Genomic DNA, 19201 nt, shown 5'->3' with positions numbered 1-19201 from the left:
CAGTTCACTGTTGACCTTACACTGTTCTTCAATAAAGTAGGATGGCAATAATTTGGTTGATGTGACATGTTAATTTTCTGTTGACCCTGGCATACCTTAGCTCGATGGCTTTAAACTGCCTTTATTTATTGGGTTGCAGTTTTGTCTGTCAGAACTCTACACAGGCTTGGTTGAATTCTTTCCTCAAGAGTTTCCCAGAGTCAAAATCAGGACTTTATTTCTTCCTGAAGGCTTTGGAAAAGAACAGGACCTTTCAGGCTGTTGGCAGGAATTTGAAGTCTGCCAGCAGAGGCTGGAGGAATGGGATGTGCTCTGTCTTCTGGAAGCTACTTGGAATGGTTTTCACATATGGTTGTTCAAATCCAGCAGCCGTTTGCTGTGTTGTCTCTATATTCAGTTGTTTCTCTTGCAACTGAATGAGAAGCAACAACAAAAGCCAAAAGTCAAAACCAACAGCAAAAACTAAAGGGTTGTCATTAGGTTAGGCCCATCTGTGTTATCTCTATATTTAAGAGTCAGGGTAAGTAGCATCCTTCATTTTTTTCTACATAATCTTTTTTTTTCTTTTTCAATGTAACATAAAGTAATTGGTCAGTCATCTTAGAACTGCATCTGCATCATCCAGAACCAAGGATCCCACTGCCCCACGTTTCTTGACTGAGTTAAAAGCAGAAACTTACTTTACTGGCTTGACTTTGTGGGAGTCTTTCCCACATGAGTTACAACCCAGGGCAGACTCTGATTTCCTGGAGGTCAAGACACCTTCCCAGCACTCAACTAGGCCAAGGGATTGCTACCCAATCGGTCTGCTCATCTTAGGCCTGGGAGGAAGATTCGTTTATTCCTCCAAGCCAAAATCCAACCTGACAACAACGCCTGCCTGGATAGCCCTCCCTCAATAGTCATTACCTAGAACCAACTCAGCCGGTGTTGCCACGGACCTCTACTTCCCATCCTGTGCACTGACTCCTGCCCCGGACCCTCCTGGAGGAGACGATGAAGGGCAGAAGGAGCAAAGGCCCGTGACCTTGCTGCAAATTCCTTGTAATTATCTTTCCCGATTTGTCTCAGGGCATAGGAAGGTCAAAACCAAATTGTACTTTTATTATTTTCAAGGATAGCTTTTATCTGTCCCATTGTGACTGGCTTCCCGCTCTCATCATAAAGTCCTTTTGACTCATGCTTTTCAGTGACCACATGATGAAGGGACTTTACACTTCAGGCATATTTAGACGGTTGTTTTTTTGAAGTACAGAAGTACAATAAAGAATTCAGGAATATATTAAGAGATACCTGAGGAAGAGAATTTGACTTTCATGATCAGAAAGATAGGCTCGTTGATTTTTCTTTTGTTGTTTTTATTGATTTTACTTCATTTTTATGACTCAGTTCTTTGCAGAGTACACTGAAGATTATATAAATAGTCTTTAGCAGGGAATCCAAGTTACTCACTTTAAGAATATTCAAGCAAATGAATAGCTTTTGAGGAACAAGCATGCTGTTTTTATTTAGAAATAGAAAAAAGCCACAATAAAATGTATTTGAGAATATGAGGGGTTGTGGTTTCATCCCAGTTAGAAGACTGCTTGTCTGGCATACACTAGCAAAGCCCTAGGTTCCATCCTCAGGACAGAGATAGTGGTACACGCCTGTCATCCCAGACGTAGAAGGAGGAGGCAGGAGGATCAGAGGTATTCAAGGTCATTCTTGGCTACACAGTACATTTGAGACTAGCCCAGCCCACATGATGCCTTGCTTTTAAACAATTAATTAATTAAAATTAATTACAAAAATAATATTTTTATTGATTGTCTGATAGTGATATGTACTATATGGTTTCCATAAATGCATTCAGTCCTGTGTGTTAAATCTATAATCTTTAAGAGTAAAGAATCATAACTTTTGCATCTTGTGAATGTTGATAGCTTTAGCATTAGGAACAGAGTTTGTGCTGCACTGAATAAGCACTAAGCTCCGGAGTTTTGAATTTGGGTCCTTGTTGGAATCATCAGAACATGTCCACTCAAGCGCACAGTCAGAGGTCATCTTAGAAACCCAGCTTGTCCAGGGGTCTTGGCATGTTATATATACGTGGCCTGCCTCCTTGGGCAGATGTAAGGTTGGTTGACAGCTCCACATAGGCTTCCCTGTGATGTTCGATCTTAGCCCAGTTGGTTTTGGTTTTAGATGTTTTTTCTTTAAGTTATACCTCTTGGCATGTGATAATCATATTGATTTTTTTTCTCTAAAAAAATGATAAGTGGATTTGTTTCCATTAAAAACTGTTTGCGGGTTTTACATACGTGGAACAATGTGAGGAACTACTCTAGCGATCTGTTTCTTGACAGCCATGAATCTAAAGCTTACAGGACGAAAGGGCTTCCCAAAGTCACAGTGCTGACTAGAAGCGAGGCTACTACATATAGCCACATTTTCTTGTTCTGTCCAGGGTTTCCTCCCAAATCACAAACCAAATGCCTTAGGGAACCAGTGTGTCTGGCTTCTTAAAGGGAAATGAGATTTAAATGAGCAGTTCAGAAAATTTCTCCAAAAAGAAATGTAATCTCAGTGACCACAGCTCAGAACTTGGCCGTGCATATTTGGCAAATACGGCTGGGCTGTATTTTGCTGGTTCGGTGGGGTAGATGCCAGTCATTTGCTAATGTCAGTGGTTTTTCCAAAAGCTCCAGTTTTTATGGTCTTCTTCTGTGCACATTTCTAAAACCTTTCTGTCATACACTTTTGTTTTGGTTTAAATTTTTGCCGGTTAGCTCTAGATGATAGAGCTTTTGCTCATTTTCTCTCTCCTTAAGAATACTTGTGACAATTCTTAAACTTGGTGACATTTTACATCTTATTTTTATGGCATCAATAATTCATGCAAACTCTCTCCTTGTTTTCAGGCTGTGTTCCTGAGCTCCTTTCCGGCTGTGTACTCAGAACTATTGAAGCTCTTTGATGTCCGGGAAGTGGCCAACTTGGTGCAGGACACTCTGGGCAGCCTGCCGACCATCATGCATGTGGATGATTCCCTGCAGGCAATTAAGCTTCAGTGCATTGGCAAAACCGTGGAGAGTCAACTCTACACCAACCCAGGTACCGTGGTGATTCTCTAGAATAAATGTTGTGTCTCAAAAGCCATTCTTCCATAGCTTATATCCAGAGGTCAAAGGAGCAGTTAAAAATGAAAAGTACTTTGGGTAGAAGGGTGCCACAAAAAAAAAAAAAAGCCGGGCAGTGGTGGTGCACGCCTTTAATCCCAGCACTCGGGAGGCAGAGGCAGGCGGATCTCTGTGAGTTCGAGACCAGCCTGGTTTACAAGAGCTAGTTCCAGGACAGGCTCCAAAGCCACAAAGAAACCCTGTCTCGAAAAACCAAAAAAAAAAAAAAAAAAAAAAAAATGAAAAGTACTTTCCCAAAAGCCTGACAATTTGGATGGGAAATATATTTATTCATTAGATATAAAAGTGTGACTAGCAAAGTGTCATTTCTAGACTGAATAGGCCAAGCACAGTGGCTCACCCCTGTAGTCCCAGCTACTTAGGGTGCTGAAGCAGGCAGATCCAGAAGTTTAGGGATAGTTTGAGCAAAGTAAACATAGTGAGATCCAATGACCAAAGGACTAAGGGAAGTGGGGAAGGCACTGAATAAATTATCGATTGTAATGACAGCTAGTAGTAGTATGGGCATGATTCTCCTGCCTACCTTGTCGTAGATTTTCTGTTATATGGAGCAAGAAAAAACTACCTTTTCCTTCTGAGATTCACACACACACACACACACACACACACACACACACACACACACGTATGTTTAGTCATTGTTCTGTTGCTCTGGAGAGATACTATATGTAGGCAACTTATTTTTTAAAGGTGCATTAAATTGGGGGCTTGCTTACAGTTTCAGAGGGTTTCAGAGTCTGTGATCATCACGGTATGAAGCTTAGTGGGGAGCAGGCAGGCAGGACTGTAGCTGAAAGCAAACGTTTGATGTTCCGTGAGCAAGTGAGACTCAAAGTCACCCCCAGTGGACACACCTCCTCCAACAGGGGCAATCTAATCCTTCCTAAACAGTCCACCCACTGGGAACCAAATATTCAAAGAGATGAGTCTCACCCAAACTACCTTAGTTTGTGTTCTAAAATGTATAGAAGTTTTTTATGTTTTTTTTTTATTAAAAATTTCCATCTCCTCCCCTCCTCCTCCCCCTTCCCTCCCCTCCCTTCCACCCATACCCCTCACTCCTTCCCTCTCCAGGCCAAAGAGCCATCAGGGTTCCCTTCACTATGTTAAGTCCAAGGTCCTCCCCACTCCCCCTAAGTCCAGGAAGGTGAGCAACCAAACTGACAAGGCTCACAGTGAGCCCGTCCATGCTGTAGAGTCCAAGCCCATCGCCGTTGTCCTTGGTTTCTCAGTCCTCCTCCACCGTCAGCCACATTCAGAGAGTCCGGTTTGGTCCCCTGTTCCATCAGTCCCATTCCAACTGGACTTGGTGATCTCCTGTTAGTTCTGTGTTTTTTGTATTCTTGTTTTTTATGGTATGCCAGCATCAAGCTGTCAGTTACCAGATGGATTTTGCTATACTAGGTATCTTTAAATTATCTTGCTTCTCAGATTCTTCTTTTTCTGAAGAAAATAATAAAGTATCCTCCTTATTTTAAAACTTACTTGAAGTGATTCACCAGCTAAGAAGTTTTTATTTTCTGGAGTTATTTTTCCATTTGAATGTATATGTGTATAAATATATATATATATATATATATATATATATAAAATATCAAAGACACTGAAAAAATACATCATTTTGTCATAACCCATCTTAAGTATACAGAGAAAGATAGAACAAATAAGTAAATCATGAACAAATCTTAACATCAAGTATTTACTTTAGGTCTTTTATTAAGGAATTCATTACTTTTATAATTTCTCAGCTGGGCATGGTTACATACACCTTTTAATTCCAGGCCCCAGGAGGCAGAGGCAGGGGGATCTCTGAGTTCGAAGTCAGCCTACCAGGACAGGCAAGGCTACATAGAGGAATCCTGTCTCAAAAAAAAAAAAAAAAAAAAAAAGGAAAAGAAAAGAAAGTAGAAAGTCCATTCCTTTCACATTATATTTTTCACATTATATTTTCTTTATAGAAACTTCCAGAATTTCAGAGATTCTGGGTGCTATCTTCTAGTCCTTCGTTATCTGACAAGCTGATTGACCTGTCCCCCACACATTTCCGTTTTCTTTCGTCTTTACATACCATGGTGCATGTCACTCTTTTGTTTCTGTTTTAAATGGTAGGCTGTTGTTCCATGCTGAGATATAGCTGGAGTACATACATTTTACTGATATATAATACTAGTGTTTACTGTTACTATATCATCACTCATTTTGTTCTCCTATTGAGGAAGACTTGTTTTTAATGTCTTTTATTTTTCCTTTTGCTGAAATCAAAAATTCTCCAATCAGTGTAAAAGAAAGTTCCGACTTTTGATTTCTCTTGCTTAAAAGAAAACAATCCCACCCTTCTAGAGCAGTGCTCCTCAGCCTGTCAGCCGTGACTCCTTTGGGGCCACATGTCCCTTCCCTAGACATAGTCTAGGAAACCAGAAAGCATGGGTGTTCACATTATGATCCATTACAGAAGAAAAATTTCAAGTCATGAAGTAGCAGCAAAATAATTTTATGACTGGAGATCACCACAACACAAGGGACTGCATTAGAGGGTCGAAGTGTTCGGAAAGTTGAGCTCCAGATACTGCTTCCTTCTGTAGTTTCCACAACTCTGTCTCTTGGAACTAAAGGGTAGTGTTTCTGCAGCTGGGGACCCCTCTAGGGTTAGGAGCAGGGGTGTGGGATGGACAGGGGCTGACCAAGTCCCTAGTTTAACTCAAGCATCAATCTGCTTTCTCCAAACTAAGGAAGATTGACTTCTGTCTCACAGGAATTGTGATTTCTGCTCTATTTCCCATAGACTGACCAGATGATTCTTTATTAGGTAAAGTCCTACACGAAAAAGTCAGCTAAGGTCATAAAATAGGTTTCCAAAAGTAAGGAAATTATTTAAAGGATTTTCTTCATTCCACAGACACAGTTCCTTTGAATTCCTGACTTTCAGTGAACAAAATAGAAAAAGCAAGATCAGAGAGCTTTTTAAGAAAAGACGCCAACACATTTCAGAAGTTAAGATAATCAGGTCTCTGTATGAGTTGGTGAGGATATTTGCTAAGGTTGCTCAGGAGATGTTCTGCAGGGTCTGTGCCCGGCCCTGGAGGAGAGGCCCAGTCAGGATTAGGAAGTGGAAAGTTGCCATATGGCATGGAGGAGGTAGAAGAGCTAGGAAGCCTGGCTGCCCTCACTATGGGCACACTCCCCTTGAAGGATTATGGAGAAGCAGAAGCCACTCACAGCCACCATAGTTGCCCAGTGATGCTTGGCTTGACATTCACCGACTCATCATGGAAGAAAACAAAGGCTGTCATGTGTAAACGATAAGTTACAACAAACCCAGAAGAAGCCTGTCTTCACAGAGTAAAATAGGAAGTGTCCCTGGGAGTCTTCCAAGATTGAAACGGCCATGTTTAAAATCCCATGCCACTCCCCATGGTAGGGAAACCAAGAGAGAGTTCAAGTGACCTTGGCATTCAAACTCTGTCACTGAGAACTCAAGGGATCAGCAGGCTGGTCCGTGGTACTCTCCGGAGTGAAAAGATATTGGGAGGAAAACCAAATGTGTAATATGAATGCCTGAGCTCACAACGGAGGAAAATAATTAGATGGGGGATAGAAGAGGGACGATATAACATTGTAACTATGGGCATGGCCAGGTAAGCAAAGCTCCCCAACACAAAAGCCCCAGTAGTAGCCCACTCAATGAAGCAGATAAAGGACAACACGTGACCACAGGTTGAGACCCCTGCTTTACAGGTTGGAAAGGCTGAGGGAAGGCACCTAGTGTTAAATATACAATATCACAGATCACAATAATTCCTCAGTAACTCTGAAGGCTAAAAGTGAAAACCAGAGCAATGCAGTAGGGTGTCATCCTGAGGACCGGAAGCCACAGCGTGATTCTTTCTCTACTAAGCTGTAACCCAGAGATGGCAGTACGATGGTGGGGATGAGCATGTTCGATGCGATAATCCTCAGCTGAAAACACAGGACTAATTCTTGACTCTCTCTTCATGACAACTCCACATCTCCAACATAGAGTACCACCACCAAGACACTTGCTGTTCGTAATTTATTATTGAGGTTGGCTTCTATGCGCAGAGACGTGGTTCATGATACAGAAGCAGGAAGAATCTGACCAAGTGCACAATCTGTCTAGGGGGCTAGTGTTAGCCATAGAAAGAAGAAGGTCCACAATTGGACCACATGTTAAGAAAATAAAATTTAATTTTGGAGAATTTGACCCTAGCAGGATAAGCCCACCAAGAGACCTAGAATGTTCTGTAAATTAAAGTTGTAATAGAATCCTGTATGGGGAATATTCTCCAGAGAAACCGAGTAGAGAAGGCTTGCATTTTAGAGGAGACTGTTCAGGCAATGATGGGAAGGGAGCTGGTGAGTAGAGCGTGGGAGGAGGTGTGGAGGCTGGGAGTTTAGGGAATGGCAGTGAGAGTCTCCTGTGCTGCAGATCAGAGAGTCTGTAGGAGCTATGAGAGTCGGCTATGGCTCTGTCCCTGTTACTTGATACCTATTTAGCAGAAATTGGCAGCCACCCTTAGAGAAGGTCATATTTTTATGTGTTTATGATTGAACAGTTGTGTGTCAGACACATCCCATGCGATATGACCTGACTGCTGCTCCACAGTGAGAGGCCCCGCTGTCTTGGGCCTTCTGAGCAGTCTGCAGCAGAAGGGGGAACGGACTGCCACTGTTGAGTGTCTAAAATAGCTTGTTTAGACCCCCGAGTCAGATACGGAGACCCAACTGCTGGGCTCCCCCGCATCAGCCATGTCCTCCACTCTAGATGAGATGCTGTCAGTTCTCGGGGTGCCAAGCTGCCAGCACTCCCTGCTTTCACCTGGAAAGAGAAGACTCGAATAGCTTATGGTGGCAATTCTATGCACAAGTCATCAGAAGGAATAGCCCTCTAGGGCTCCCCAGTTACACCCGTAATTTTGTAGACGGGTGAAAGCTGTAACAGAAAATAAGAAAGGACTGGGGCAATCACTCAGCAGTTAAGAGTACTTGCTACTTTTCTAGAGGACCCAAGTTCAGTTATTCAACCGCCAGTAACAATAGCCGCAGGGGATCTGATGCCATATTCTGACCTCTGAGGGCACCAACAAGTATGTGAGAGGCACTTACACAAGCGCACACAGACAAACGAGGAAAATTAAAAGTACATCTTTTCAAAAATTAAAATAAAAATGGGAGGAAGATAGAATATAATGCTATTTTAAAGCATAATCTAGGAATTATTGGCATAATGCTTGATTAGGTTTCTATGTTAATTTGTTAACCTTAAGAATAAAATCCTTACTCTACTTGATGAGTACCCAGTAATACTCACTCCTTAGACCTGCATTCATGTGTTGAAGAAGTATACAGGACTTGGGTTTTTTTTTTTAAATGGAGATTTCTTATTAGTTATGTACTATAAAAATGTATTATAAAAGGAATTATCCAAGAAAGTAATGAGACAGTGGCAATAGTTAAACAAACAAAAGAAGAAAGAAAGACAAAGAATAAAAATCTTACATAGGACCTTAGGATCACTAGTGTTCTGTCCCGTTTACTCTGGACACTTTTCCCCTACCCCAACCCCTTCCCTACCTCTGTTTTCAGCTTCCTTTTCCAGTCTTACCCTGGGAGAAGGTCTTTCCACACACACCCACATCCCTGAACCGTACTCAACCATTTCCACAAGCTGCCCATAGTCTGTCCTGAATTTTATCACAGGTTTACCCTGTGATAATTTGGGGCTTGGCTTAGGAATCTGTTAGCTGTAACTTCATGTCGGGTACTCAGGATTCAGTCTCCACTTCGCTCTCTTGCCACGGTCTTGGAGTTTTTAGTACTGGTCTGCAACAGCCAGCACATCTCTGAAGAAGAGGCTCCATCGTCACTCACCCACACTGGCCCAGACTTTCAGGGGAATGGAGCGCGGGGCCAGTCTAAGTGCTGCAGTAGCTGCTGCGGTTGGCGCTGTGACACAAATAGCCTCATCCAGCTGCTGTTCAGGATGGGCATAGCAGATGTGCTGGACTGTGGTCAGGTGCCTTCTGCCCTCATCCCATTTGAGCTGTGCCCAGAGAAGACAGACACCAGGCCCTATTTCTACTGCCTAATAGAACTTATTTATCCAGTAAATACTCCTTTTAAACGTTGTAAGTTTAATGTATTGTATATATTTATTTAATTTTGTTATTATTTGACAATTTCCTACATACCCATTGTATCTTGACCATATCAACCTAAATCTTTCCCACTCTCCAAAATCTCCCTCAGTACTTCTCCTTTCCAATCCTCCAATCCTCTTGTGTTGTTTATTTATTTATTTATTATTATTTATTTATTTATTTATGAGGCAAGGTTTCTCTGTGTAGCTCTGGCTGTCTTGGAGCCCACTCTGTAGACCAGGCTAGCACTGAACTCAGAGATCCACCTGCCTCTGCTTCCCCAGTGCTGGGATTAATGGCGTAAACCACCACGCAGGGCTCATGTCGTCTTTCTTTAAATATCCCATTGAATTCTCTTAGTGCTGCCTATGTTCCCATGGGTTTGAGGCCGTCCTCCAGCGTATGAACAACCCACCAGCAGCTTGCACACCCCACACATAACCCTTCCTTCCCCCCAGCAGCTCCTACAGTCATGCATGAAATTAAATCATAAATATCATGGAAGGTAAACAGTCTCTACCCTTGGTCTTTTTTTGACCTAGCATAATAGCCGATGTTGAACAAATGGTTTTATGGTAAGATGTGGCAGATTTAGTGCTGAGGGGACTTTGCCAGGCAATGTGTGACATCTGAGAGAGGCTTGAGGTCAGTTCTACCCAGAGTCTCTTAATGCTCCATATGTCCCTGATCCAGTATCAAATTGATGCTTCAAGGTGAGATCCTACCCTGAGCTCCAAACCTCAATAAACAGCTGTTCCACCTCTGCACGTCACCACTTCCCAGGCTCCTCCTCTCCCCTGTTCTGCTATTGAAGTTGCAGTGTTCTTCTCTGTCACCGTCTGCTCCTACCTGCAGATAGCAAGCACAGCGTTCCTTCTCACTTCTTCCCTTCATTGCCACTCATCACGTGGTTGCCATGTGCCCCAAGATCTCCCCACACAGCCCAGTCCCCAGCCTTGCTGACACATCTGAGACCTTTCTGCCTTTGGTTTCCACCTCTCCTTCCAATCCTCTCTACTGTGTGACCAGCGTCACCCCTGGAAGCAGCACACAGTGTTGCTCCAACCCCTACAATATCCCTCTTGTTCATTTGGGGGCCACGCATCAGAATTGGTCTTCTAGGGTAGTCATCCGGCCCTGCCTGTCTGCTCTGTACCATCTTCTCTCTGTAATCCTCTTTCTCCAACTCCTCCTGGGTTTCCTCTTCATGTATTCTCCAGGGCACTGTTTAACTCTCCTCTTTGCAGAAATGTCCTTCCCGCCCTGGTTATTCCATTACTGGGCTCATAGTTTATTGTGTTTCCCTTCTTGGATCAGCAAGCACAACTCTAGGTAAATAATTAAATATCCAGTTCAGTGCCCATTCTTTCCCATCTCCACAGAAAGCTCCAGAGAGCAGGGTTTTCTTAGTATCTTAGAGGCAAATCTGTCTCTCACTTCCTTAATATCATCTAGTGCACTCAGGTGCTAAAGAGGCATTTTGTGAGTGAACACTGAGTCGTGGTTAGGAATTGGTATGTAATAGTAAATGCTACTGAAACCATGCATATATATTTTTTTCTTTAATCTTATAGGGAAAGCAACTTCTGATCTAAGGGTGAGCATGAGAATAACATCAAAGCAGTGGAAGTGGGGTAGGAGTTTGGGGCACGTAGAGAGCATGATTGGAAAGCATATGGCCTCCGTGCTGTGTCCTCATGGACTTTAGGCCACTTGGGTGCATGTACAAGCTTTACACAGAGAGAATCCTTAGCGCTACTGTGCTGTCTACAAAGTGCCGTCTGTGCTCCAATATCTAAGAGATGTCTTTCCAGGTTCGCACATCTCTGACTCGGTTCCTGGTAGCTTTAATTCAGTTCTAGGCCCTCCCAGGACTGGGGCTTCTCCACAGATGGACGTTTGCTGAATACCATGCTTTGGGTGGAGGGCAGTCTCGCCCTCCCGCAGTCCCAGTCTCCCATTCCAAGACGCTACCTTGGTGCCTTGCTGATGGCCGGTCCATGTTGGGGTCCAGTTTGTAGAGAGTGATGAGCAATTTGAGCCTGGCAAACCTCACTCTTTGTGGACAGATTCCAACACCAATGATCCTTATCTAAAGCTGGTTGGTAGAGGGAGCTAAGACAGGCTGTTTCAAAACTAAGCTGAAGGAGGAATGCACCAAAGATTCCTGATTGTCCACCATCTTCCTAGTCTATACCGTAGAGAATTCCTAGCAGCTAGGTTTATCCACTCCAGTGGATACACATCAAACCAAACAAAAGGCCCCCCTCTCTGCAGCCATGGAGACCTGTATTCTGTGAGTTTTGTCTGATACTTGGAGTATGACAGCATTGTCCCTTCAAAGGGCAGAATCTATATAGCAGATACTAGCTTTAATGTATACAAAGTCAGTTTATCTTCACCTGTAGGGGATCTGGGCTTGGTTTTAACTTTTAGTTTTATGAGAGCATCTGGCCTGTAGGGGCCAGATATTTCTTTTATGAAGGTAAGAATTAGAAAGATGGCTTGGCCTTGACCTCCTAATCCTATCTTTTGTACTGGCTGGTTGCCTTGGCCCTGGAGCAAAGCAATTCTCCAGACTAGATGGTCACGCCTTTCTGTTTTTATTCAGCACAGATGAACTATTTGTTTCTCTTGCTCCACCCCTAGCTCATAGATATTTTAACAGTTGGCTGCAAATGGAGTTTTTAGAAATGAAACCCCACTAGCGCTGGGACCCTATCAGATGAACTTTGCCTTCCCTCCTAATTAAACAGGGCTACATAGTGCTTTCTGGCTCCTCGGTTTCCGGGTTCTTTCCCTGGTTCTTTTTGTCAGATAGTTGCTTTGTAAATAAGTGAACTGCCCTTTGGGGTATGCTGCTCACCGAAGGCCTGCAGTTCTGTGTAAAGTTTCCTTCTTTCCTCCCTTCCTCCCTTCCTAAGGCCAGGCATCCTTGCACTGGGGGTGCAGTGGCAGACGTCAAGAGAAACAGGAGTCCCCAAGCCTCGCTCCTGTATCACCTGCATTCCTTTGTTTATTTTCTCTTTTTGTTCCATGCTTCTAAAGATGAGCAGATGGTGCAAAGCCACCAGGTGCAGCAAAATCTTCCCGTGTGGAAGTCAAAGGCCACAATGAGAACATAGAAAGAACTCACTTGAAAGAAAAAGATAAAGCCGAGAGCACCCCCACACACACTGCCCAGAGTGCTGTGTGCTGTCTCAGAGGGGCAAGGACTGGAGGGTGTGACTGAAGAGGTTCCAAGCCCGTGACACTGCACCCAGGCAAAGACATGAGCTGAAAAATGGCAGAACTAAGAAACAGGTAGAAAGGGTAGGTGAGGAAGTACGGAAATCTCCAGAAAAATGGGACACAAACATGGGAAAATACGAACAGCAAGATCAAGAGGGTCCCATTGGGAACGTATTTGAAGTCTCAGATGAGAGGAAATCAGGACAGCTTCCCCAAGTGCAGGACACTTTACAGTGGTAGTTCTCAACCTTGCTAACACTGCAACCCTATAATACAGTTCCTAGTGTTGTAGTAAGCCCCAGCCATAAATTAATTTTCATTGCTACTTCATAACTGTAATTTTGCTACAGTTATGAATTATAACATAAATATCTATGTTTTCTGATGGTCTTAGGCAACCCCTGTCAAAGGTTGTTCAATCCACATATTGAGAACCATTGCCTTTCCCGTTGAAGGGGCCAAGGCAAGGTACATAGTACTTAATACAAATACCACAGATAACAATAGTTCCTGACTAACTCAGAAAGTGATAAGAGAAAAACAAAGCAATACAAAACCAGAGTCTTGTACGGAGGCCTGGAAATCACAACAGGAACACTGAACGCATCACATCATTATAATCTTAACTAGAAACTGCGCGGTAGCTCTCAAGAAGTCAAGCAGCGGGGTGGGAGGTGACACAGCCAAGCCCTCCTCTACCATAGTAAGATGTCACAGGTGCTCTGCCTCAGAGAGAATGCGGGGGGACAGCAAGAGAAGCTTTTGATGTAGGACTGTGGAGGTTGAACACCCTCAGGATGGGGCGACAGACAGGAACGAAACTAGGGCTCGCTAAGAGAGGTCTATTGACCACAGGAAACATGCACTGGGGAAAAGTAATCCTTTTTGTTAATATAAAACTCATAGGGCTAGGGCCCCTGTACCACCAAGTGCTAATAGGTTGATATTCAAAATGGAATTAAAAAGCCAGGAAGGGTTCAGATGAGGCTTGTGCGGGATCCAAGCAGCGGCGACACTAATGGCTCCTCTCTCGCAGACTCGAGGTACATTCTCCTGCCTGTCGTACTGCACCACCTCCACATCCACCTGCAAGAACAGAAGGACTTGATCATGTGCGCCCGTATCCTTAGCAACGTATTCTGTCTCATCAAGAAAAATAGCTCAGTGAGTACCGCAGGTCAGAATGTGTGGTTCTCATCAAATGCTTCTGCAAATAAATAAAATCTTAAATGTCCCCCAAGAAGTCACACCACAGAGAAGTGCCCAGAGACTTGCTTTCTGTTTTCAACCAGGCTGAACTTCTTGGGTTTCTTCAGAAGGAATTAAAACAAACAATCCAGAAGTAATCGTGGTATTAGAGTAACCTTGAATAGCCTGGCTTCCTAAAGTTGTGTTTCAAGGAAGAACTGAGCACCGAGTGAGAAAGATTAGCAATCTCACAGCCTCCCACATTTGTCTTAAATCTTGGCGAGATGAAGGCTGTGTGGCCAAACCGAATTACCGCTTGCATGATGCGGTGGTTTGGATCTGATCTGGGAAGGGCCACATGATGATGCTCGGAAGTTGGCCATGACCCTTGGGCCTAGTCCTGTAGGAATTACAGAAGCAAAGGACAGCCCCCAGGAGACAAGAAGTACCTTGCAGTTCAGCCGTTACGCAACCCCAACTGTAGTATTTCCCTTATGGCTCTAAGGAGTCCTGTTTTGCTTGACTCTTGACACAGTATAATTACTGCGAGTTTAGAGTGCTACACAAAGTGAGGACATGGTGTGTTTCCTTAGACATGGAACAACGTCTGGGGTTTACGTTCAGCTCAGTGTCTGTTCTGAAATCCGAGTAGGGAGGGTGTCCTGTTTTCCTTCCCTCAGTCTGTGGCTGTTGGTCAAACACTGGGCTCCAGGGCCACAGGTGATGGAGGGGTAGGAAAAGTGAAGGCTGAGCATCCAGTTTGCCCCATTCCACATTAAAGTCTGTGCTGCTTTCCCCATTCTTTGAGTGTTTGTGATCTACTTCTGAAGAACAGGGATGAGAACAACCCCAGGGGAGAAAAGGGGGGAAGAGGGCCCTGCCGGTGCGGAAACAGGGGTGGCACTTTAGAGAAACTCTGAGTCCTGGGTCTGAACCTGTCGTGAGCAGCGCACACACAGCAAGGGGTAGCATCCTGCTCCTCTACCAGAAGCCCAGTAACGACAGGGAACAGGACAGAGAATGACAGCCAGGAGAAGCCATTTGCCTGGCTTGAAAACTCTCTCTGACCACTTGACCACAAAGATCCAAGTTCTGCCTGACTAGGTTGCCAGGTTATGGTCACCATGAGTGAAAACTAGCTAGGTCACTAGACTAACAGCCAAGAGCTGCAGGAGAGATGATTTCTTCCTATTCCTCCTCTATTTAAATTTGGAAATTGCGGTCAGATTTTGGACTTAGCTCATAAAGAATTTAGAGCTGAAACCAATTCACTTGGGGAAACTGGGAATTTTCATGCAAGTATTACAAAGTTTATCATATATATATATATATATACATATATATGTGTGTGTATATATATATGTGTGTATATATATTTATGTATGTATATATATATATATATTTATGTATGTATATATATATATATATATATATATATATTAGGCTCCTCAAAATACAGTTTTTAAAAGTATCTTTTGCCCAGAGCCAGTTTGCACAGGTTTTCTCATGCACATATGTTAGGAAGCCATGCCTTCTATGAACTAGGCAGTGTAGGTCTTCTCTCTGGAGTCCTGAAGTATGGATAGTGTTAGTCACTTCAGGAAAGGAAATCCCTCCCTCCCTCCCTCCTTCCCATGGCTGCTAACCTCAGGGCTCCTTGTAACCAAGGATACTCATCCTGACTGCTTTCCAGTTCCTTATGCTTACATGTAGGCTTAAAAAAAAAATAAAACCTGTAAGAATAGTCATTTGCACATAAGCACATGCCTTGGAGCATGATCTGTGTGGCTGCCGTGCTAGGAAGATCCACGTAAGCACAGTGAGGACCTGAGGGAATCACACTGTGAGGGAAGACTGTAGCCAGAGAGGCCAGCTCAGATTCCCCAGAGAGAGGATGGCTGCCCTCAGAATTGGTTTTTTGTTTTGTTTTGTTATTTTTTTTATAACATTTCTGCGTCTTTTTGTTTGTGTCTCAGCTTCACATTGCATAGTCAAATGAGGTACTTTGGGATGAGTCTTTACTCTCTGGAGCTCCGTCTTCTGCAAGGCCATTTTTGTTTTTAGTTGAGGTCTATATCTCTTGTCATCTTGACTTCTCTGAGTCTTTTATTTTAGATTTGTGCATGAACTCTCTTTGTCCATTAAAAAAAAAAAAAGATTTGGTACATGCAAAGTCAGTCTCCTGAGTGTGCTATTCTTTCTTCCTCCCAAGGAAAAGTCCGTGCTGGAGGAAATAGACGTGATAGTGGCCAGCCTGCTGGATATCCTGCTCAGGACCATCCTGGAGATCACCAGTCGGCCTCAAGCCACCAGCTCTGCAATGCGGCTGCAGTTCCAGGATGTCACTGTAAGATCCTATGGCACTTGGCACACACACGGGGCCTGGCTGTGCTTTGGAAAGCTCCAGTCGCTTTGGCGATGGGTCTTAGTCTGACTGTGGGAAACCTGGCCCCTGGGATGAACTGTGAGCACAGCCAGAGCACAGGGGTTGCCTTCGCTGTACAAACACGGAGCTAGGAAGACTGTAGGGAAAGATGCTGTAATAAGTAGGTCTGAATTTCAGAAAGACAACTTTGGGATTAGTTCTTTTCTTTTCTAAATTTAAATTAGTCTATGCTTTTATATCCCCTGTCAACTTGGTAACTTTTCATTCCCCAAATTGTCTAAAGAACAGGGCAACAGCAACCGGAATAAGAGGCCTTGTGTGCTAGTTCTGGATTTTTCTCCACGACTCATCAAGACCTTAACTTTTTCAGTTTTCTGTTTGATAGTGTTAAATGAGAAGGTTTAACTTGGCAAATTCTAAGGGGCTTTCAAACTTCCCTGTCTTAGGATGTTAGCATAGCTTGATTCAGGCAAAATGTTAAGAAATAACACATCAGATAGTTTATACATATGTATATGCTGTATGTGTAGCCACATACAGGGTTTATTTATTCATGGCAGTGTTAAGGGCAAACCCAGGGCTTCATGTAGGGCAGGCAAGCAAGTACTCCACCATTGAGTTATCCATATACGTAGGAATTTCTATTTTAGAACTCACATGAGGTTGACTTTTAAAATGATTATGTACTTAACAGTATTCTCCTAAACAAGAGATATCATTTGTAGCTATGGCACTTGATGCTCTAATATTCATCAATAAATTATGTACACAAGCATTAACTTAATACTTGCTATTGGCTTCACAAATTGTGCTGTGGGTGCATGAGAATGTTATGGTCTAGATGCAAATGATTTTCATTTTTATTTAAAAGTTAAGAAGTCTGGGAACTTTGTGCAGGAGGAGGCAGAGAGAGTGTAAGAACCAGAACCAGAGGGGATGGAGAACATCAGGAAATCAAAGTCTGCGACAGGGCTCACAATACCCAGACAGCATGCACAGGGCCTGCATGGGTCTGCAGCAGATGGGTGAAAAGGAGAAGTGGACACATGCCCACATCCCTCGCTGAGAAGCTACCTCCAAATGATAAACACTTGCAAATGGAAAACTAGTTTTCTTCAAGGGAGTCTCCCTTGGTGAACTGCCCATAAGGGTCGGGCCCACACAGTCTTTGGAGGGTCTTTGTGTCACAATGTTATGTCAGGGCATTGTTTTAATATCACAGGTCCTGTGGGTATATAATATGGCTTCTTTCTGTTTCCTGTGTGAGGAGAGCAAACTAGAAGTGAGACAAGGCTATAAACTCTTAAAGCCCTCCATCAGTGATGTACTGTTTCCACTCACGCTCCTCTTCCTAAAAGTTTCATAGCCTCCACCAAACAGTGCTGCCACTCTGGCGACCACGTACTCAAATATATGAGCCTACAGGAGATAGTGTTCATCCAAACCACTACTATAAGTCAACTTACACTATCTTAATAAACTAAGGATTAAAATATTATATTATTTTATAATATATTAAATTATATTTTACGTATTATAAAATACATAACTGTTATTTTGTTTATTATAAAATAATATTTATATATAATTTTATATGTTAAATAGATCTATTTATATTAAATATATAAAATATTATATAATTAAATATATAATGTATTATATATAATACTTATGTTTAATATAATATTTTAATCCTCAGTTTATTATAGATATAGATACAATTCCTAGAACTGGAGAGTTAGCTCGTCAGCATGTGATGTCATCATTTTTTCCTGTGTGTGTGTGTGTGTGTGTGTGTGTGTGTGTGTGTGTGTGTGTGTCAGAGCTGGGAGTATTCTAAAGACTCTATAGCTCTCTCCCTGAAGGTTTAAATTCCATTTCCCTAATGACTGACATGAGAAATACCTTGATCATTCACTCTATACATGAAGACCTAAGTAACACCTCCTCATTTTCCATAAAGAATCGGCTCTCTGTGCAGGGAGTTTCTACATGGCATTTATACCGTGCACGCCTTGCAGTTCCTGCAGGCACGTTCATCACTAAATGTCCCTCTTAAATGAACACGCTGTAAGGAAAGTCGGTTGCTGCCCGTCACAATGGCACTTCCCAGGGCTCTGAAACAGCCACGTTGCTGTCCTGCCTCCCAGCAACCCCAGCATGAGGACTGTATCATAAATTCAGATAACAGTAGTTTTATTTTACTATTTAGAAAAGTTGTTCCTTTTGTTCTTCTACCAACCATTCTTTAAACTTTAAAATAGTTTCTCTGGCTAGGAAAAGAAGTGTGCCATTGTAATTGGTTCCTTTAAAACATCTAATTGTACATAGCAGGTTTTATAAAGCAACATAAATGGCTGTTTGTCTCACACCCTCAACTAATTGTCCACCAGAGCTGGCTATAGTGCATATGTGTTTCTTTGCACGTGATTATGTTAAATGCCATGTGTGGTGACCGCTCAGCATTGGCCCTGTCTAAGATTCCCTGGCATGCCTGTGTAACGTCTCAGGTACAGTTTCTGGCTTGTGTTTAGAGAAGAAAAGGGTAGCATTGTTTACGAAATACCAGGAAAAAAACAGGCATATGCTAAAGGAAAACTTTCTTGAAGACTTTTTATGTAGACATAAAATATTCTTGGCAGTTATTGATAGAAATGCCCATTGTTTTCTCTACATAAAAATGGATAAAAGCAGCTGAAGACTATTGAACTTTAAAGGCAATTGGTTAAGTAAGTGAATCTTGACAATAATTTTTTATTATTTTTAACAAATTATGAGAATTCATATAAACATTATTAAAGTATTTTAATAGTAATGAAAATTATATAATGTTAGAAAAGATAGAAGTAAAATATTAGACAGATAATCTCCTGGCAAGGACTTGAAGTTATGATTATAGGTGATGTGAGAAGATGGCAGAGGACCTGGAATGTTGACGTCAGCAGTGGGTCATATTTGGGACAGTGGTGAGTGCCATAATGATAAGGTATTTGCAGTGGGTCTAGCCCAGACACAGCAGACAAAGTCAGTCTCTTGGATTCAGAGAGTTCATTAAT

At 42.7% G+C, this 19201-nt stretch overlaps 1 protein-coding gene across 2 annotated transcripts in view; it reads left to right on the top strand.

The window, feature by feature from the left end:
- Positions 1-19201, top strand: part of Dock4 (dedicator of cytokinesis 4) — a 412188-nt gene that overhangs the window by 291046 nt on the left and 101941 nt on the right. For both annotated transcript variants that reach the window (XM_038335987.1, XM_038335988.1), the window contains exons 23-25: positions 2904-3096; positions 13608-13735; positions 15972-16106. In XM_038335987.1, coding sequence (XP_038191915.1) covers positions 2904-3096; positions 13608-13735; positions 15972-16106 — 456 coding nt within the window. The remainder of the gene's footprint in view (positions 1-2903; positions 3097-13607; positions 13736-15971; positions 16107-19201) is intronic.

This window comes from Arvicola amphibius, chromosome 7 (genome assembly GCF_903992535.2).
Source record: "Arvicola amphibius chromosome 7, mArvAmp1.2, whole genome shotgun sequence".
In the NCBI taxonomy this organism is placed as follows: domain Eukaryota; kingdom Metazoa; phylum Chordata; class Mammalia; order Rodentia; family Cricetidae; genus Arvicola; species Arvicola amphibius.
The sequence above is the reverse complement of the archived record's forward strand: the minus strand, read 5'-3'. Positions and strand labels throughout refer to the sequence as shown.